At 45.9% G+C, this 22,081-nt stretch overlaps 1 protein-coding gene across 2 annotated transcripts in view; it reads left to right on the top strand.

Moving 5' to 3' along the window:
• Nucleotides 1-22,081, top strand: part of GNAO1 (G protein subunit alpha o1) — a 195,763-nt gene that overhangs the window by 79,791 nt on the left and 93,891 nt on the right. For both annotated transcript variants that reach the window (XM_053270466.1, XM_053270465.1), the window contains exon 3: nucleotides 1,542-1,683. In XM_053270466.1, the coding sequence (XP_053126441.1) occupies nucleotides 1,542-1,683 (142 nt within the window). The remainder of the gene's footprint in view (nucleotides 1-1,541; nucleotides 1,684-22,081) is intronic.

Here is a 22,081-nt window from a genome sequence, read left to right on the forward strand (position 1 = left end):
TGAGGGAAGAGAAGGGATTGGTGGCAGCCACAGAGAATGGTTGGCTAGTGAGCTCAGCCTAGATTTGTGGAGCCCTGGGTCCACCCTGTCCCCGACTTTCTCTTCCAGTCTTCCAGGCATTTCAGGATTCTCTGTGAAGCCTGACATACGCATCATGTGAAAAACAGGCATGAGTATACTGCAGAGGCAGTCCCTTCCATGAGGTGGGACAAGACAGTTGCCTCCAGTGGCAGATTATTGGGGCGATAGCAATTAGGGGGGTGCACGGAACTGGCTGGCCTGGTTCAATTCGGTTCGAATCTGAACCGGACCTGAACCGGACTGGGCCATTTCAGTCCAGCACCTCCTTGAACCCCCTCCCCCCAGTTTGGTTCGGTCTGGGGGGATGTTCACGGACCAAAAAGTTAATAAAATAAAATAAAATATTTTTTCAACTTACCCCCATCAGAGGCTCCTCTGAGATGGGGAGGGATGCTCCATGGAGATTCCCCCTCCCCCTGCTGGCCTCCATTATGCACCCATTGCATGGTGCAGCATGCAGTGGCCATTTGCGCATGTGCAGTGGCCTTCAAAATGGCCAATGTGCCGGGGAAAGGCCTGGAAAGAGCCGAAGACCACCTGAACTGGGCGATAGGTGCATAATGGAGGCCAACAGGGGAGCCAAAACCTCAGTGGAGCTCCCTGCCACCTTGGAGAAGCCCCTGGAGGGGGTAGTTGGGAAAAAAATTAAATTGTTTTTAAACTTTTGGTCCGCGACCCCCTGAACAGCTGGGGGAGGTTCGGTCCGGGGTTGAGCCGAATCGGGAGTGGTTTGGCTTGACTGCAAACTGTCAAACTGAACTGGCTCGAAGTTGAACCAGTTCAGTTCCGAACCTGTTCGCACACCCCTGCTAGCAAGGTGGCAGGATGCCATTCATGGTCCCCACTGGAGCAGCAATCTGGGCCGATCTGACCCTTGCAAGCATCACCTCTCCTCACACGCCTTGCTACCCCAAAGCTTTGGAATGTGCTCACGGTTGAAATAAGAGCCTCGCCATCCCTGATAACTTTTAAGAAGGCTGTTTAGACCAATTTGTTCACCCAGGTGTTTAATTAGACTCAAACGGTTTTAGCATCGTTTTAAATTTTAAATTCTTTCAATTTTCTGATTTTGTTTTAATTTGTGCTGTGTTCCTGTAAGCTGCCCAGAGACATAAGTGTTGGGCAGTATATAAATATGTTGAATAGAAAAAATAAACAGCACCAGGAGAGGAGTAGAAGGCTGCTGGAAACCTTCCAGTCTCCCTCTTCCCCATTCACTTGCAAAGCTTGCAAGGGTTGGTTTTGATATGGGGCTGCCCCCCAGTCAAGGCTGTGGGGCAAGGCAGCTTTTGATGCCTTGCCTCAGACACTGTGCACCTGGAGCCATCTCTAGCATAATGTAAAGCTACCGCACTGTACCAGCTCTTGAACGAAAATTCGGGAGCAGCTTCGTTTGAACAAAACATTATCCTTTTCCAACTTTACAAGGTCTTCTTTTCTGTGTTTGTGTTTTTTTCAAGGATCATCCATGAAGATGGTTTCTCTGGAGAAGATGTGAAGCAGTATAAGCCCGTGGTCTATAGTAACACTATTCAGTCACTTGCAGCGATCGTCCGTGCAATGGACACCCTGGGCATTGAATATGGTGACAAGGAGAGAAGGGTAAGTCAGTACCCCATAGATGGAAATGATTTTCAAGCAACTGTCTCCAATGCTTTGTAACATCTAAATGAAACTGCTGGGAGAGATCATCAGGAGATTTGGTTCAGGGTAATCTTCTGGGTCACCTGAGGGAGTTAGGATTAGGTGGCACTGTTTTATAGTGGGTCCGTCCCTACTGCTCTGGCAGATTTCAGACAGTGTTGCTTGGAGACAATTGCTCTACAAAGCGGGAGAATGTATGGGGTTCCACAAGGCTCCATACTTTCTCCAGTGGTTTTTAACATCTGCATGAAACCACTGGGAGAGATCATCAGGAGATTTGGTGCAGATTTGGTGTTTGTATAAATATGCTGATGATACCCAAATCTATTTCTCCATATCAGCTTCATCAGATAATGGCATAATTTCCCTAAATGACTGCCTGGAGGTGGTAATGGGCTGGATGAGAGATAATAAACTAAAGTTGAATCCAGATAAGATGGAGGTACTGATTGTGGGGTGTGTGTGTGTCAGAACTTGGGAGATAGTTTGGATGGGATTACACTCTTCCAGAAAGAACAAGTACATAGCTTGGGAGTGCTCCTGGATCCAAAACTCTCCCTGGTCTCTAAGGTTGAGGCAATGACCAAGAGCACTTTTTATCAACTGCACCCATTTCTGCCGGAAAGTGACCTTAAAACAGTGGTACATGTGCTGATAACCTCCAAATTTGACTACTGTAATGCACTCTATGGGGCTGCCTTTGTAGATAGTCCGGAAACTACAGTTATTGCAGAATGCAGCAGCCAGACTGGTCTCCGGGGTGACCCAAAGAGACCATATAACACCGATATTAAAAAACTGTTTCAGAGTGAAATATGAAGTGCTGGTTACTACCTATAAAGCCCTTAATGGCTTGGATCCAGGCTATTTAGAGTGCTTCCTTTGTCATGAACTCTCCCTCCTATTACAATCATCTGGGGAGGTCTGTTTATGGCTACCACTAGCTCATTTGGTGGCTACTTGGGACCGGGCCTTCTCTGTGGCTGTCCCGGAGCTCTGGAATGCATTCCCTGTTAAGATCAGAGTTTCTCCATCTCTGGCTGTTTTTAAAAAAGAAACTTAAGATGCACCTATTTTCTCTGGCTTTTAATTAATTTTAATTGGTTTTATATCATAATTGTTTTAATTCTTCTATCCAGTTTTTATATTTGTTCTATTTAAACTTATGTACACTGCCTAAGGATGCACATGTCAGACAGGATAGACGGACAGACAGACAAACTGTTTGATTTGGAGGCCAAAAAGCCCTTTCGCTTGGAATAGATCATAGCGCAGGAGCGACGAAATGATTTTGAGTTGCGCTAGAGATGTGCCCCCTTCTGAGGCCCACACAGATAAGGGTCGGCCACAGTGGTGGCTGCTGCTTCCACTGTGGGAGGAGCAAGGGGGCCCCAGAGGAGGCCAAGGGAGGCAAACACCACAGACCAGTAGTCCCCCCTTCTCTTTCAGAAATCTAACAAGTGGGATGGAACCCAGAAATGCACATTGCACCCTTCTGTGCCCCCCTTGGTTTTTTCCTAGTGCCACCACATGGGGGGAGGGGCTCTGTTTCCTTGCTGCCACCTCCTCTTCCTCCTTGGCCACTGCCACCTCGGTCTTCTTTGCCCCCACTGCCAATGTGTTCTAGCTTTCCAGAAGCAGTGATGGCAGGATCCTAAGGACAGACAGAGCAGAGCGGGGGCTCGATCCTGCCACCTCTGCCATTGCTGCTGCTGGGGAGTTAATGCACATCAGTGGTGGAGGTGAAGGAGACAGAGAAGATGATGGCAGAGAAGGGAGAGCAGGAGGTGATGCAGGAGGTGGCTGTCAAGGACCAGGACCCTTCCTCCTCCTCTTCCTCCTGCAACAGGAACGATGGCAGACCACCCCCTCCAGCTTTTACACACCACTCCTGAAAAGTTACCAATCCCTGCCGTGTGTGATGGATGGGGAGATTTTTCACACACCAAGATGCAAACTGTCCAGTGTCACTTGCATAAGTGGCGTATTATGCAAGTAAATTATTGCATTCGTGTGCATACGTGGTCATGCTGGTGATCTGCCTGCAAATGTGTATATGCCTGATGCATTTGGGACTTGGCCCGGGGCACCGTTGCACCTGGATCAAAGATGCAAGGTAAGTGGTGGTTGAAGGTAAACTGTCATTTAGAAAACTGGACGCGAGTGGAAAACAGGGTAGAGGGCGTGGCAAATGAGACATGTGGGAATGAAATGGACCTGGTTTTCTTCTAGGGTTTTTGTTTGTTTGTTTGTTTTGTTTTTAGTGTGCACCATTTAGGTTGTAGGTAAAGAACTGCTTGTTTGAATCAACATTAGGTGTTTAAAAAAAAAAAGTCTTGATATACATAGATAAGCAGTGTGTGTGGGGAAACCGTAGGCTGGGCATCTTTTTGACCGGCTAGTTTTCTGCCTGCAGGCGGTCTTCTTTTGAAGATGGGGAGTATCCAAACAAGGAATTGCCCCCCTGCAGTCTGTGAATGGTACATTCTATTAGGAGCTACATCAAGCCACTTTCCTGTCTCTTAGCATATGGAAATTATCACATTTCTGTCACTTGTACCAGGACCTGCAATACTCTTTGTCTACATTCTCACATACACAAGAATCGACTTTGGCTCGTAAATATATCTCTGAAATCCTGATAGCCAGTAGGATCCAGTAGCCGGAGAGCGAGTGCTGTGTTAAGTTCTGCCTCCATGGGGCACCTCTTGGAATTATCCTGACAGAGGCATCCAAATAAACATGCTGTGCTGTAACACGGTCAGGGCAAGAGCGATCTGTGCGGTTTGAGCTTTGGATGATACTACAGCAGAGATCAGCAACTGGTGGTCCCTAGAAAGCACCACAGGGGTGCTGTGTGATCTGCTCAAATGACCAAATTTGAGCAAAAAGAGGGGCAGGGGAGGATTTGTGCCAGTGGGGATAGAGACATTGCATAATATCCCACCTTTCCTCACTTTTTTTTTTTTGCCAAAGTGGCCCTGGGGGCAATTCCAAGGATAATGGAACCAGGCATGTTAACATTTTTTTCAACTATGGTAGCCATAAGCCGATTTTCCATATTGATATATACCACATTGATATGTTTGATAAATGATATATTTTCCACATTGATAATATACCCACTGGCAAAAGAACATCTCCATTTTATCTCCATCTCCATTTTACAAAGCCCTTAAATATTATCGATGGCCTCTAAAATGTGCAAAATAAGTTGATAATGGAATCAGTTGATAATGGAATCAGATAAGTTGATAATGGAATCAGAAACCAGGTCCAAACAAATGTAAAATAAATAAAATTCTTAAGGTGCGGTGACCAGAACGGTGCACATTATTCCAAATGCAGCTGCACCATAGATGTGCACAAGAGCATCATGGCACTGGCCGTTTTATCTTCAATCTCTTCATTATGCATCTTCAATCATTATGCATCTTCAATCTCTTCATTATGCATTGCGTGCAATTCTTCCGTTTGTCCTGACTCTTTGGAGGAAGGAAAGCCACAGAGTGAGATTTGCCTTATGAACCACAGAAGGGGCATGGAGAAAGTGGAAGGATTTCCTTCAGCTGCCAGTCAATCTTATTGAATGATCTTGAGTCTCAGAGATATGGGAATGGTCAAAAACCCTCTTTTTTAACCTACTTTCTCCACACTATGCATAGTTTTATAAACATCTATCATGTCTCCCTGTCGTAACCTTTTCACTTAGCTAAAATGTCCCAGATGCTTTAGCCTTTCCTCCTAAGACAGATACTCTGACCCCTTGATCATTTTTGTTCCTGCACTTTTTCCAGCACTAGGCTATCCTTCACGAAATGAGAATTGGCTGAAATATGAGGACTGGTTTTGAATATTGACTTGGAGGCACTTGGACAAGGCGGCTTTTCTGGACCACTTTCTGTGATACTTAGCCCTTACTCCAGTGATTATTTTTCAAGCAGGGGCCACTTTGGCAAAAACCCTTCAAAGTGAGAGCTATTTCCCACTCTGTGCTGACCTCTACACAGAACTGTGCTTTTCTCAGTGCTAGCAGAGCTCTCTCTTAAGAACCCTAGGAAGAAACTGCTGAAAGGGCAACATCTTCCAAGATGGTACAGGGGCTCAAGTGATGGTACAGGGGCTCAAGTGGGAAATAGTTCCTGGGCTATTTCCCTTAAATGAACCCTTCCAGCACTGGGCAAAGGATTGCACTGCACCGTGTGAGAATGGTCATCTCTGCACAGTGCCGGGGGAGCTATGCAAGGAAGCTTTGCACAGTCCCAATAAACAATTTGTCAAGGAGCCGCCCACAGAGTGATGCGGCAGCCACTGGCCCCCAGGCCTTACAATGGAAAACGCTGCCTTCCACCTTCTGCTGGCGCTGATCCATTTCCTTTCTGAATTCCGTACTGAGTTGTATTGTCTGATGATTCCTCCTTTAAATGGCTCAACTTAATCTCTGGAGGTGGTTTGCCTGAGAGCTGGTTCCCGAGAACACCACCAATTAGCCTTATCTGGCCATCTGATTTCTGTACATTCAATTGCAGATCAGCATCCAACAGAGTCAGCCGTCACGCCCTGCAGTGTTTGTGAGCGCTAAGTGATGACAGCCAAACTCAGAACTAGTGTTCTCTCTAATTTTTTTCATCTCTGTGCGGAATGAGTTTTGTTCTGGGCAGCAGTATCAAGGCAGTGTGTGTGTGTGCATGTGCATTCAGAGTGGGGCCTGAGTGGGATCAAAAATTTATTTATTTATTTATTTATTTATTTTATTAAAAAATATTTATACACCTCCCCCCTCCTGTGCACTACTGCTCAGGGCAGCTCACAACAATGAGATAGACACAGCTACAATAAAAGTAATAAAATTAACTAATTTTTTTGTCAGATTAAAAACCACAATTATTAGGTTCAAATTAAAACTGAAAATTATAAAAAACTAAAGAACCTACCAGGTATAACAAAATAATAATGGAGCATTAAAAAGCCTCCTTTAAAAGGTGTGTTTTAAGATGTTTTTTAAAAACACTGAGGGAGGAAGCATGGCGAAGCTCTTCAGGGAGGGCATTCCAAAGTCGAGGGGCCACAACCGAAAAGGCCCTGTCTCTAGTCCCCGCCAACCGGATCTCTGTTAGTGGCGGGGTCATGAAATTGACTGAGTAGGCATCAGAAAATGTGTGAGCATGTGCATTGCACTGCACCTGGATGTGTGAAAAGTCAAGTTGATGACATTAGGTTGTTTTTGTTATTGTTGTTGCCTGTGGCATTGAGGACATAATATAGGAAGCTGCCTTATACTGAGTCAAACCCTTGCTCCATTTAGCTCAGTATTGTCTATACAGACTGGCAGAAACTCTCCAAGGTTTCAGCCAGGAATCCCAGCCTGATCTGGAGATGCTACCAGGGGCTGAACCTGGGAGACAGAAAGCGGGCCCATCCCCAACGGTGGCATACATGGGCCTCCCATCCAGGTACTGACCACACCAAAACCTGTTTAGCTTCATCAAGGTGAGTGTGCACTTTGACCAGGGCTGCACAACTTCAGTCCTCCAGCTGCTTTTGGACTACATCTCCCATAATCCCCAGCCGCAGTTGCCAGTCGTCAGGGATTATGGGAATTGTAGGCCAACATCTGCAGGAGGCCAAAGTTGTTCAGCCCTGCCTTAGACCACGCTCTGGGATGATGTACATCTGCAGCTGCAGCCGGCTCATCTGGTGACTGCTCAGGGACGGGCCTTCTCTGTTGCCGCCCCAAGACTCTGGAATGCGCTTCCTGCTGAAATCAGAGCCTCCCCATCTCTGACCACTTTTTAAAAGTCTCTAAAGATGCATTTATTTGTTGTTTGTTTGTTATTTCTCTATGTAAATGGCTTTGGAAACATTTGTTGAAAAGCAGTATATAAATATTTGTTGTTGTTGTTTATTCACCCAAGCTTTTCAACTAGACTTGTGGTTTTGAATTGTTTTAAGGTTTTAATTCCTGTTTTAATTTGTTTTATGTTGATATAAACTGCCCAGAGACAGTTGGTGTACAAAGATGAGAGAGAGAGAGAGAGAGAGAGAGAGAGAGAGAGAGAGAGAGAGAGAGAGAGAGAGAGAGAGAGAGAGATAGATTCTGGAAGAGGGAGGGAGGAGAGAGAGTGTGTGTCTGGATGGATGGATGGATGGAAGGAAGGAAGGAAGGAAGGAAGGAAGGAAGGTAGGAAGGAAAAGATGATAGATAGATAGATAGATAGATAGATAGATAGATAGATCTGATATGGCTCATTGACACATGGAAGTAATCACTTGATTCGGCAGCCATCAAGTGCAGAATATACAGGCATGTCAAGCAGCCCAGAACATGGTGGATGATGATGGAGATTTGGTACCTGAAAGTCAAAAGAGGAGTTTGGAAGAATCAAGAATCTACTGGTTGGGAAGAGGGCTGTGAAGAAGCTGCCCACAACTTCTGGGCCCTCGGGTGTTTCTCTCATTTCTTCCTATAGTGGTGTGGCCTTCACATGTGATAGAATCTTTGCCCATGAAAGACAGAAAGCCATGGGTTCAGGGACACCAAAATGAACCAGGGAAGGGGCCAAGAAGGAAGAGGGAAGAAGCAGAGCTGGTCTTGTGGTCATGAGTGTGAAGTCTCTCCTTTGGGTCTGCCTTGGTTTGCATTTGCAGGGTGACTACTGTACATGTGAGCACTATAAGATGTTCCCCTTAGGGAATGGGACCAGAACTCAGTGGCAGAACATCTGCATGTTTGCATGTAGAAGGTCACAGGTTCACTCCCAGGCATCTCCAGGTTAAGCTGAGAGGGATGTTTGTATTAGGAATGGGTCTGTAGTTCAGTGATAAAACACCAGAAGGGCCCAAGTTTACACCCTGGCATCTCCAGGTAGGTCCTGCCTGAAACCGTGGCACACTGCTGCTGGTCAGCGTGGACAATACTGAACTTGATAGACCAACGGCCTGACACAGCTTGCATCCCCAGACTCGGGTGAACGCACAGAGCATCTCTTGCTCCTCTTCTCCGTCAACGGGCACATGGGCGAGCAGGCTGCTGGGGGGGGGGGGGGGATAGGAGCTGTACTGTTTGCCGGATAGGAGCTGTACTGTTTGCATTCCCACTGCTGTCCAAATAAGCATCAGAGGAAGGGAAGGGAAGGTGTGCTATGCAGCATGAAAAGAAGAAGGCCATGTATCCTTGTGAAATGCAAATGGGTCAGGAAAAATACCTTGTTCTAACCAAATGCATGATTGGAGTTGTTAACAAATCTGAGTGCTGAGGCAAAATCTGAGTACTAGCTGCCACATTAAAGCATGCGGGGGGGGGGGGAGAGAGAGAGAGAGAGAGATTGGTCTGAGGACTTGCAAAGAGAGGAAATGGATTTTCCAGCTATTTCCAGCTGGGAACGCAGAATCCTTGGTAACGCTGTTGGATGGCTTTCATGCTCATCATGGTCCAAGTATGTCAGTGCTGGCATTAAGCAAATAATTTGCTGTGCATAATGCAGCTGATTTCGCAGCTTGAGGGGCATTGCTGTGCCGATTAAGATTGCTTCCATCTTTCTTCATTCAGAAGGCCTTTTTGAGAAGGGGCTGTTCACCATTTCCCCAGAGGCAAACTGTTAACCTTGTAGTCAGCTGCTCCTTCTTAAGCATTGTGCCAGTGGCCTGTGATTGGCTGCATGTTTCCCTTTCTTATTATCCATTGGCTGGTCATTGTGGGGCAAGCTGAGTGGCATTACTGCCCACATTCTTCGGTTTTAGACAAGTTCTCCAGTGGTTCCAAGGGTCTGTTGATGAGTGCAGTAAGTTCTGCACCAGTTTCCTTAAACCCAGAGCTCTCAAGCTGCCATATACTGCATCAGACCATAGCTCCATCTAGCTCAGTATTGTCTTCACAGACTGGCAGCGGCTTCTCCAGGGTTGCAGGCAGGAGTCTTTCTCAGCCCTATCTAGGAGATTCTGCCAGAACCTTCTGCTCTTCCCAGAGCGGCTCCATCCCCTGAGGGGAATATCTTACAGTGCTCACACTTCGAGTCTCTCATTCATATGCAACCAGGGTGGGCCCTGCTTAGCTAAGGGGACAAGTCATGCTTGCTACCACAAGACCAGCTATCCTCATGCCTTTCAGCACCTTCCTATATCGCTGCTGCCCGATATAGTACCAGCAGGGATTTGAACTCACAATCTTCTGCTTGTTAGTTAAGCATTGCCCCGCTGCGCCACTTAAGTGGTAGCAAGCATGAATTTTCCCCTTTGCTAAGCAGGGACCACCCTAGTTTACATTTGAATGGGAGACTATGTGTGAGCACTGTAAGATCTTTTCCTCAGGGGGTGGGACCTCTCTGGGAAGGGCATCTTCATGCTTGGCAGAAGGATCCAAGTTCCCTCCCTGGCAGCATCTCCAAGATAGGGCTGAGAGAAACTCATTCTTCCTGTAATGTTGGAGAAGCCACTGCCAGTCTGGGTAGACAATACTGAGCTAGTGGACCAATGCTCTGACTCAGTATATGGCAGCTGCCTCTGTTCCTGTGGGCCCTGTGCTGTTCATTTCCATAAATGACTTGATGAGGGAGTAGAGGAGATGCTTATCAAACAACTCTGTTCTTCATGCTACAGTACTTATTTTCACAGCCTGCCTTGTTGCTATGGGCAGTTGTTTACTCAGTGAAGGAGAGAGAACTGTGACTCCCTGAAATGGCTGATGTCTTTGAAATATCAGGGCTAGATTGCAGGCAGAGGGGAAAGATAATTCTGGAGAGAAGCAACTCTGAGCTATGGCAGCATGGGGAGATATTTTGCATGTCTAAGCTGTGTTCCAAATACTCTGCTACAAAACCACCGAAACAATATACTGGGGCTGTTAAACTAGCCAGAAATATTCAGTGTTTTATACAAGCAAGAAACTTATCCAAGGAAACCAACATATTAATATCTTCCTCCATATTGCTGTTTAGCGGTGTGTCAGCCAGCCAGCCTGTTCCCAGTATTCCAAGCCTGCAGGGACTTTTTTTTGTTGGCCCCCATGTAGGAATATCCTTCAGCAGCCTCAGGAGTCAAGAAGAGCTCTTGGCCTGTCCTGACAAGCAGCAGCAGCTCCTCAATGCATTTGGCCACTTTTATTCATTCATTCAATTTATTTACCGCCCTTCCTAAAGTAGCTCAGGGTGGTTAACATTAAAATAAAATAAAAACATTACAATTACAATCAAAAGCCATTTAAAAGCAGATTAAAATTAAAATTAAAACTAGATACCATTAAAAGCCAAGCTAAAAAGATGGGTCTTTAAGGCTCTGCTGATGGCCTCCAAGGAAGATAATCCTCACATTATCCTCACAAGTACCTCCAGTGACTGTTGCTGGTGTCTATCTTGTGTTTATTTCTAGATTGTGAGCCCTTTGGAGACAGGGAGCCATCTTATTTATTTATTATTTCTCTGTGTAATCTGCCCTGAGCCATTTTTGGAGGGCCGTATAGAAATCAAATTATTATTATTAATAATAATAATAATTAATAATATCCATGGGGAGCATGTTCCACAGTCTAGGGGCGGCAACGGAGAAGGCCCAGTCCCAGGTTGCCACCAGATAAACCAGTGGCACCCAAAGACGGACCCCTCCTGATGATCTTAATGAGTGGTGGGGATCTTGTAGAGAAAGGCACTCTCGGAGGTAACCCAGACCTAAGCCCTTCAGGACTTGAAAGGTAATAACCAGCACTTTGTACTTTGCCTGGAAACATATCAGCAGCCAGTGCAACTGTTTAGGAACAGGCCCCAGAGACCAATTTGGCTGCGCATTTTGGACTAGCTGAAGTTTCTGAACTATGTACAAAGGCAGCCTTACATACAGTGCATTGCAGTAGTCCAACCTGGAGGTTACCAGCTGGTGTACCACTGTTTTCAGGTCCGTTGTGCACCTCTAGAGTATTCTGTCACATTCTAGTATGACCAAGATCCCAGGATGGCCCTAAGTATTTAAAACAACATCTCTTAAATACCCAGGCTATTTAAGAGAACGTCTTCTTCACTATGAGCCCCATCGCCCATTGAGATATCATATCTGGAGAGGTCCATCTGCAGTTGCCTCCGGCTCTGTCTGGTGGCTACTCAGGGGTTGGCCTTCTCTGTTGCTGCCCCAAGACTCTGGAATGTGCTCTCTCTGCTGAAGCAAGAACCACCTCTGACAGCTTTTTAGAAGTCTTTAAAAACACATTTATTCATCCAAGCTTCTAACATTGTGTTTTTAAATTGCCTTAAGGTTTCCATTTTTGTTTTAATTTGTTTTATGTTGTTGTAAACCACCCAGAAACATAAGTTTGGTACAAATATAATAAGTAAGTAAGCAAGTTAGTTAGTAAGTAAGTAAGTAGATTGGGCCAGGCTTGGTTCTTCATGTCTGGGGACCATCTTGGGCAAGGAGGCTCGTGTGCCACAGGGTCTCCTGAATGCATCCGTCTCCTTTCTCCCATAGAAGTAAATGCTTGGCATGTACTCCTCTGAGGAACCATAAACCACCATACTTGGCAGTGCTGTTACAAGGAGAACAAAACCTGACAGTGGGTGGTCTGCTTTTCACAAGAGTCCCATGCAGGAACAGTCCTTTCATGAGATGAGGTGGTCATGTCAAGTGGGAGATTATTTAGGGCACCAGCAAAGCCACAAGATTCCACCACCACCACCATCGGGGAAGCTCTCTGGGGTCTATCTGACCTTGCAAGATTCGCAAAGAGATCCTCTCTCCTCACACTCTTTGGAACAACTCCAAGGGTAATGGAATCCGGCACATTACCACTTTTTCAGTGACTGTAGCCATAAGTAAATTTTCAACTTATTCTTTATGCCCACTGACAAGAGAATATTTCCTACTATAAGGCCATATTTCTACAAAACCCTTAAATACTATAGATAGTCTCTGAAACATACAAAATGTGTTGGTAAAGGAATCAGAAGCGATGTCCAAAAATTCTGCTTCCGTTACCAACATATTTTTATATAGGGGTGTGCGCAAAACTGGTTTGCCCGGTTCGGTTTGAGTCCAAACCAGACTTGAACAGAACCAGGCATGTTTGGTTTTGCATACCCCCGGCCCAGCTCGAATTCAAGCCAGTTCAGGGGGTTCTAACTAAAAAACAAACTTTTTTAAAAAATGACTCACTGTCAGGGTCACACAGGTGTCCCATTGTACCTGTGTGGTGGATTCCAAAATGGCCACCGCCACTACACAGAGGCCCAGAATGGGTCAAAAACTGCCTGAACTGGGCCATTTTGAGACAGGGGGAGGGGGAACCACCAGGGACTCTCCCGTGGCCACAGCAGCGCCCCATCCCGGAGGTGGTGAGTCATTTCAAAATATTATTATTATTTTTAGTTAGAAGCACCTAACTGGCTAGTGGGGTTCGGCTCAACCCTGAGCCGAACCAGGGCCAGTCTGGCTTGAGGCCAGTTTAATGTTGAGCCCTCGAACTGGCCGAGTTCGATGTCGAACTGGCTCAAGGTCAAACCACTTGGCACATCCCTATTGCTGTATTGAAAGATTTTGTAAAAATATAGCCATATAGCAGGAGCTGTTCTCTTGCCGGTGGGTATATATCATATCAACTTGACAATTTGCTTATGGCTACAGTCCTTGGGAAAATGGCAACGTGCCTGATTCCGTTACCCTTGAGAAGGTTGCTGGCAGCCTGCCTTCCTCCCTGGGCGACTTTCAAAGCTTGCCAGGGTCTGCATTGAAAGGGGGCTGACCCCCCAGCAGGGGTGTGGAGCAAGGCAGCAATTGGCACCTTGCCTCAGGTGCTGCAATAGCTTGGGCTGGCTATGATGCCATGGTGAAGGGAGTTAAATATCCCCACAGGGGGCCTTGCCATATCCAGGCCTTCCCTCAGCACACACACCCCATTGAATATGACAGATATTTATATATACGTTGAATATCAACACAAGCCCCCAAAGCAGTCGACACAGATATAAATAAATAAAGATGGCCCCCTGCCCCCCAAAGGGCTCATGATCTAAAAAAGAAATATAAGAGAGACAGCAGCAACAGCCACTGGAGGGACGCTATGCTGGGGATGGAGAGGGCCGTGGAATGATATATCATGCAAATCAAGTAAGTTTGATTTGCATGTACTTCCTCTGCAACATTCTGCTTCCAAATATTGATCTGTGAATTCTCCTTGGCTCGATTCAGAACTGGCTTGCTTTATATGAGCTTTCTCGGCAAGCATACAACTAACTAACTAAATAAATAAATAAATAAATAAAAGCCCTTCTGATTTCTAGGTGTTTTCTCTCAGCTACTGATATTGTCACATGTGTGCTGACTGCCACTGCCTTGGGGTCACCTTATCCTATTAAAAACTGAAGAACATAAGAACAGCCCTGCTGGATCAGGCCCAAGGCCCATCTAGTCCAGCATCCTCTTTCACACAGTGGCCCACCAGATGCCTCTGAGGAGCCCACAGGCAAGAGGTATTTGCATGCCCTCCCTCCTGCCGTTACTCCCCTGCAACTGGTACTCGGGCATCCTGCCTACAAGGCTGGAGGTGGCCTATAACCACCAGACTAGTAGCCATTGATAAACCTCTGCTCCATGAAGTGACCCAAACCCCTCTTAAAGCCATCCAGGTTGTTGGCTGTCATCACCTCTCGTGGCAGAGAATTCCACAAGTTGATTATGCATTGTGTGAAAAAATCCTTCCGTTTGTTGGTCCTAAATTTCCCGGGAATCAATTTCATGGAGTGGCCCCTGGTTCTAGTGTTGTGTGAGAGGGAAAAGAATTTCTCTCTCTCCACTTTCTCCACACCATGCATGATTTTAGACCTCTATCATATTTCCCCTCAGTCATCTTTTTTCTAAACTAAAAAGCCCCAGGTGTTGTAGCCTTGCCTCATAAGAAAGGTGCTCTAGCCCCCTGATCATCTTGGTTGCCCTCTCCTGCACCTTTTCCAGTTCTACAATGTCCTTTTTTAGATGTGGTGACCAGAATTGTACACAGTACTCCAGGTGTGGCTGCACCATAGGCATTATATAATATAAGGGCATTATAATATGAGCAGTTTTATTTTCAGTCCCCTTCCTAATGATCCCCTTAAAAGTGAGAATTCCACATTGGCTCTTTGCACCATAGTTACCTCTTTTGGCCAATTGAAGCATGGGGAGTTATGTTAATAGGTCTCTAAAGGGAGTTAGAATTGTTCAGTTGTTGATGGCTAGTGCCCTCCATATGTGATGTTTTGGTTTCTTTAAAAATCTTTATTTCTTTTTAAGTCAGCCTACTGTCTCTAGATAACCAGAGCATACTCTGTCGTGTGAGGATTTCAGTGTTTCTCCTCACACCCTCAACATATACATCTCACAGTCATGCAGATCTTTTCCACTCAGTGGCCACCTTGCAAGCAGAGGATCAGCTTGCAGACATCCAAACTGCAAGTGTGTGGCATGAATGCAACCAAGGAGTCAGTTCTTAAGTGGCTCTGTGTAAAAGCATAAGAAGAGGGCCATCTTGGACCCTGACTGGGTGTTACAAAAATCAAAGCAGGATGGACTATTTCACAAAAATCAAAGTGGGGTGGACTATCTCACTACTTAGGAACAGAGGAAGCTGCCTTATCCCAAGTCGGTCCATGTATCTGACAGTCAGTATGAGAATATCTTATAGCAGACAGCACTCACCCATCCAAATGCAAACCAAGGTGAACTCTGCTTAACAGAAGGGACAATTCATGCTTGCTACAGCACCATTTAGTAAGGCCACATCAGGCCTGATGACACAGCTTCCTGGGCCAGATTCAGCTGATGGGGTTGACCATGCCTGGGAAAAGTGATTCATCAGAGAGTGAACATTGCAATCCTTTGATTGTAAATGTTTTAAAACAAGAGGACATTCGGTCAAAACTCCAGCTGTTCCATCAGCTAGCAGGTGCACAATAATACCGGAATCAATCATGTTTAATGCACACTGGATTATGTAAACAGCCAGGGCTTTGGTCTTAATTGATGAGAAAAAAAGCCTTCTGGACTAGCCAATAAAACAGTGCCTTTGCCAGACTCTGCAAGCAATTTGTGGCGGAAAGTGGCACTGTTTGTATGCTGCAGTTCTGCAGACACACAGAAAAGGTAGTGCATGTGCTACTGGGTGCAGAGTTTACCTTCCTTCTGAACCTCATTGGGATTCAGAATTTGGAATGAGTGCATATTCACACAACCTATCTGATTTGCAAAATTTCCACTCAACCTTCAAAGCTTCCTGAAAACAGGAAAACTTCCTGCAAAAAACCTCGTAGAAACTTGAGCAAAAAGTTGAGTAAAAACTTCCTGCAAATGTTTTCTGCAAAACTTCCTCTCAGGCTGTCTGTAACCTTGCAGGGCCATAGTTCAGGCATAGACTAGGAAAAGAATATTTTCCATTTCAAATATCTTTGATTATTCATCACCAGGAGGCTTTATAGACAGGGCTTCTTCCCCGAATCTCCTTCAGAAGAGAGTGTGTGAGTTCACACACCTGCCAAACTTACCCCGGAGTCCCTTCAAGATCCTTGGACCCACTCCACACACAAATCGGGCTTTGTCTTGTGAATTCTAGCTTATCTCATGTTATTTCCAGGTTTTTAAAATGCTGGTTTTAAGCTACTTTTTCTGAAAGCACTGGAGCAAATAGGGAGAGGCACTGAAGTAGAATCATTAGCATGATAAGAGAGATACTCTCTTAAAAATGCAAATGTAGCTCTTCAGTCAACTCCCCCGCCCACCATTGACTAGAAGGAAAACACGGAGGCATGCCATGTGAACTTGCACCAAAACAAAACCTGAGAGCAGAGCGGAGGGGCTGCTTCCCTCAATGCCGCGAGGGTGATTCAAAGTGGCTTCGCTCAACATTTACCCCACAGCATGAAGCCATGTGCGAATAACTCCCTGGGGGTGAGAATATCTTTGGAAAGTTATTCTCCAAATATCCAAACTCTCATCTCTCAATTTTTTTCACACAGGAATAATTCAAATTTGCATTGCATATCTATCCATAGATGGCTCTTTGGGGGCATTTTAACAAAGTATTCAGTGCTCCAGGGGTGGTGGTAATGAACACAGACTTCTCTTTTAAAGCTGCATAAGTGGCTGATTGAGTCTGTTTAATGAATAAAATAACATTTTGGGAAGAACAGAAAACAAAGATCTGCACTAGACTCAGGACTTTGTTAATTTGAAAGTCTAAGTTGATTCAAGCGCCTGTAATGCAAAATGAGGGACCAAGGTCCTTAGGAGTTTCTGTTTTGCTGCTGTGGAGACACAGAGATATTATTAGAGCAACCAGATCTCTCAACTTGTTTGAAAGATATGCTCTGGTAGTAAACAAAGTAGGATCCATACATTGTAAAGTTTAACCCAAGGCTCTCTACCGTAATTGATCCAAATATAAAGATCAGTTTAGTCCAGGACTATCTCCCCTGTTTTCTATTTTCCTTTTTTCTAAGAATCTGGAAAATAAGCCTACTTGGGTCTTAATTTTTATTCCAGAAAATACCATTTCTGGAAGTGATAACGTGAGAAATATTTGGCATTCTCCCCCGAGAATCTTCGGAGGATATTCCGGGGCACATTTGTCCCAAAACCAATCCAGGAATTCCCAGCACCCACACAACGAAAAACAGAAAGGAGCAATATCTATAGTACATTTATTATGAAAATAGACTTTAATAAACATCCCTGACCAGCATAACATCATATGATCTTCTGGGAGAAAGATAGCAGCTCCACATGGAGTCTATTTGAGCTGGAGATGGAGTCTATTTCCTTCATGCATAATATGCCTCTGATCTTTGCCTCTCCATTTCAACCATCCTAAGATGCATAAAGGTCATAGACTGAGCTATAAAGGAATATATAAAGCTATAAAGGGAGAGAGGCCGCCCATGCATGTTTGCGAAATGTCCACCTTTTCCATGGTTGCAGTCATTGTGTTGATTTGAGGTGGACGCATTTCTGAGTTTGCAATTAATAAAGAACTAAAAGCATCACGATGGGGGAATTGGTGAGTGGGGACAGGTGTGATTAATGCAAACATCCAATACAAAGACAGCTCCGTAGAATTCTCTGGAAAAATAAACAGGAGGAGCATCTCCAAAGAGATAATGTATCTCCAAAGAGAGCATCTCCAAAAAGATGGAGGATTTCATGGATTGCCAAGGGATCCACCTTCTACCTCGACAGCAGGATCTATATATCTGGTTGAATTCTAAAAGGTGGTCCAGATGATATCTTGAGGTGGAGTCTTTCGGTGGGGTGGGGGGTGGCTATTCCCCAATGAGTGAAGAAGAGTGGCTCACATCCAGACTAAATTACTCCTGAGTAGTCCCATTGAAATTTAGCTCTTAGAGTAACTCCTGAATTGAACTATTGAGTAATGGTTCAGAAGCTGCTCAATGAAATATTTAATGGACCTAGACGGGGTGTGTGTGTGTGTGTGCGCGCGCTAGCCTGCTAGCAAATGGTTATCACAGTGCCTATCAGCTGCTGGTTTTGAGGAGAGCTGGTCTTCTGGCAGCAAGCATGAATTGTACCCTTTGCTATGCAGGGCCCACCATGGTTTTCATTTGAATGGGAGACTGTAAGATATTCCCCTTAGAGGATGGGGCCGCTCTGGGAAGAACATCTTTATGCTTGCATGCAGAAGGTCCCAGGTTCCCTCTCTGGCATCTCCAAGATGAGGAAAGAGGGCTGAGAGAGACTGCTGCTTGCAACCTTGGAGAAGCTGCTGCCAGTCTGTGTAGAGCTAGATACTGAGCTAGATGGACCAATCGTCTAACTCGGTAGAAGGCAGCTTCCTATGTTCCTATCTTGGTGATGTCACTTGTTGTCATGGTAGCATATTGAATCCTCATATAACAGTACTCATTGCAGCCCCCCTGGTTCTCTTTGAAGCTGCAGGTTATCAGGGTGAGTATGCAGAAGCGAATGTTTCTTCTTTGAGCATGAGGTCAAGTTGGTGTAGGGCAGAGTGACACAGTCCTCATCTTTGCGACCATTCGCATTAATATCATGATGTTGCAAAGGGAGCTCTGTTTCTGAAACCGTAGGGGAAAGCGATTCATCAAATATCTCCCGTAATGGTACACATTTTTTAACAGGCAAGTGATCAACGTGCATCCAAAATGCTGGCCCGCCCCCACATTTAAAATGGATTTCAGTACATGTCACCGAAACAAAATGTAGTTTTCAGCAGCATGCCATTTTTGTTTAGCCTCATGGATTCCCCAACCCAGGGGCATCATGAGGGGAGTCCCTGCGGCACAGGCCCAAATCTCACCAGCTCCCTCCCTCCTCCCTGACCCCAGAACAGAAGTACAGCTGGGGAGGCACCTGCACAGAGCAGGGAAGAGAGAGCTCGTGTCTTCACCTGGCTCTCTGCTGTTTCTCCCTTCACGTGTGCTGGATTAGAATACTGGAGACTTTAAAGAAGTATGTGTAATTATTCTTTGGGGGTATGATTGAGTGGGGGCAGGGGGGCCCTGGATCGTAAGAACAGCCCTGCTGGATCAGGCCCCAGAAGGGTTTCCAACTCTCCTGCACTGTCCAGTCATTCCTGGGGAGAAATTCTCGTCCCATTCGGGACTCAATTTCTCCCACTTTTTTACCACTTTGAATTTAAAAAAAAAACTTTTAAAAGCCGCCGCTGAGTGGCGGCGGAGCAGGACGGGGGCGAGAGCTCTCCCGCCTCCCCAACGATGTGAAATGAATGGCTGCCACTGCTGAGCTGCTCTGGCTGGAGCAGGGGAGGCTCGCTGGAAGGCACAGGCGTGCTGATGCTGAAGAAGACTGAAGGCAAAGCACTCACCTCACCAGTGAGTGACTGACTGACCAAGGGAGGGAGGGACGGAGTTGGAGAGAAGGCGGCAAAAGACTGAAGCCTGCAATCGGCCCGTCTGCCTCGTTTGGAAGAAGGCGGGGCCGAGGAAGGCAGTTTTTTTAAAACAACAACAACAACAACAACAATGAAACAAGCTCCGCCCCTAGGTGGCCACGCCTCTGGCCCCTCTCGGCCCCCTTGGAGTCCCCGTCCTGATTTCAGCCAACACAGTGTTGGCAACCCTAGGTCCAAGACCCATCGAGTCCAGCATCCTGCTTCATGCAGTGGTCCACCAGATGCCTCTGAGCAGCTCCAGGCAAGAGCTGAGGGCATGCGCTCTCTCCTGCTCTTGCTCTCCAGAGGTGATCTTTGAAGTCCCTAGCAATGTCCCTATCCCCAGCCCTCTTTTGCTGCCTTCTCTTCAACACATTCCTTGCCATGGCAAACTCTCTGTAAAGGTTCCTCCCCATTAAAAGCAGTGGATTTCCTTTTAAAATATAAGGACAGCCCTGCTGGATCAGGCCCAAGGAGGCCCATCTAGTCCTGCATCTTGTTTCACACAGTGGCCCACTAGATGTTGCTGGAAGCCTACAGGCAAGAGTTGAGGGTACGCCATCTCTCCTGCTGTTACTCCCCGGCAACTGGTACTCAGAGGCATCCTGCTTTGGAGGCTGGAGGTGGCCTATAGCCCTCTGAATGGGCTATACAAGCCTATTCCACATTCAGCCATCCTTCACATGCCAAAGCCACAAGAAATCACGTCTTTTACTAGTCAGACATCATCCTCCCAAGCTTATCGACCCATTTTTTGGTGGGCAAGAGAAGAACCATCTCTTGGAAAGCCAGCCATGGAATCAAGGTGCAAGCAACAGTGTGGATGGATACCTGACTTCTAGGTGTCTAGTGGTGCCCTCTCGTGGCTAGTGCCTATGCAGAGAGATCGGACTTGCCTCCAGTCAGCAACCAATGAGGCCACTTTTAGCTTCCACAACTCTGCCCCCACCCCATCCAAATCTGCTGCAAGCTTAGCTCGGCACATCTGCATAATCGACGGATGGAGCAGTCCAGATGTCCTCATTTGAAATTATTGTTTTAATTTTCATTTACAGGGACTGTGATGTTTCAGGGGATTATTGATGGGAAAGTGCCCACATGGCCATCAGAACTCCAGACTCAGTAGCATAAGTATAAGAGGGCAAGGGGAGACAGTTGTCTGGGGGCCCACTGCCTTGGGGGCCCCCCCAGAGGCAAGTCACATGACTGACTCCCCCAGCCGCGCACCCGCCCGGGCTTCCTTCAGTTGTATTCATCCTCCGAAATTGATGTGAGTGTGAAGACCTGGAGCTACCAGAACAGCATGGCTTTCTCTAGTACCATTCAATGCCTTGCATCATCCACAATTTACAAAACCTTTTTAAAAATAATTTAGGATGATGATCTGTTGTGGCGCATAGGTTATATATAACCTATGCTTTTTGTTACCACTATTCAGCCTCATTTAAGATTTCTTTACTTCACGAGCTGAGCTTCAGTGAGTTGGGGGGGCACTTTAAAATCTTGTCTCTGGGCCCACTCCAACCTTGCTACGCCCCTGTCTAGTGGTCTGACTCATTATAAAGCAGCTTCCTATGCTCCTTTTGGTGTGCCAGAGACTTTAGGGGAGCCTAGAGGAGGCCTAGCACAGACCATGCTACTGCTTGCTTTATATAGCAGGTCTACAAGACAAAAACACCCCAAACTCCAAGGACCTGAGCAACACGGCCGTCTTACCAGTTATCTGTGGTTCAGGATTTCTGTTTTTGTTTATCTTACCTATTCATTATGCCCCTTTCCACTTGGCCAACAAAAGGTTTGTTAGTGTGGAGGGGAGGGGAGTTTGTTTTTGTAAAAAACAACTTTACAAAAGTTTGTTTTGTAAAGGACAAAAGGAGGAGTAAGGCTTCCTAAGTTGGGTTGTTTTTTTTTTTTAAGTTCTCAAACATTTCCACTTGTGGAGCTGCTGATGGCTTTTGTGAATGTGCTTCATTATTAAAACCTGGGGGCTGCCTCAGAGATGCCACAGGGAGCTTGTGAGGCAAAATAAAAGCAAGCTAAGAAGGATAGCGAGAAGATGGTGACACTAACAGAGGATTAATGAGGAGGAAACTTCAGTGGTAGCTATTCATCGCTACAAAGATAGCAGCAGTTTCTGATGCACCCGCAGGAGAATAATGGTGACAAGGCCATAAAGCATTGGCCGAGGGAGAAATACAGAAAACCAGCAACAAGCCAAACCCCCAAAGGGGCTGCTTTTAAGCCTCCTGAATCCTGTTATCTACTTTAGGGTCCAGCATTAGTGCTGTTACCATACTTGATAACTGACTGCCCAGTCTGGAATATGATCTTGCATTACTGGTCAAGTGTGTCAGGACAGAAGGTCCTCTTTAATTACAGGGGTTCCATTCTTGCCTCAAACAACGGATAAAGAAACCTAACCGGGAAGGGGGGGAAGAAGAAGAAGAAGAAGAAGAAGAAGAAGAAGAAGAAGAAGAAGAAGAA

The sequence above is a fragment of the Hemicordylus capensis genome, chromosome 9 (genome assembly GCF_027244095.1).
Source record: "Hemicordylus capensis ecotype Gifberg chromosome 9, rHemCap1.1.pri, whole genome shotgun sequence".
Taxonomy (NCBI): domain Eukaryota; kingdom Metazoa; phylum Chordata; class Lepidosauria; order Squamata; family Cordylidae; genus Hemicordylus; species Hemicordylus capensis.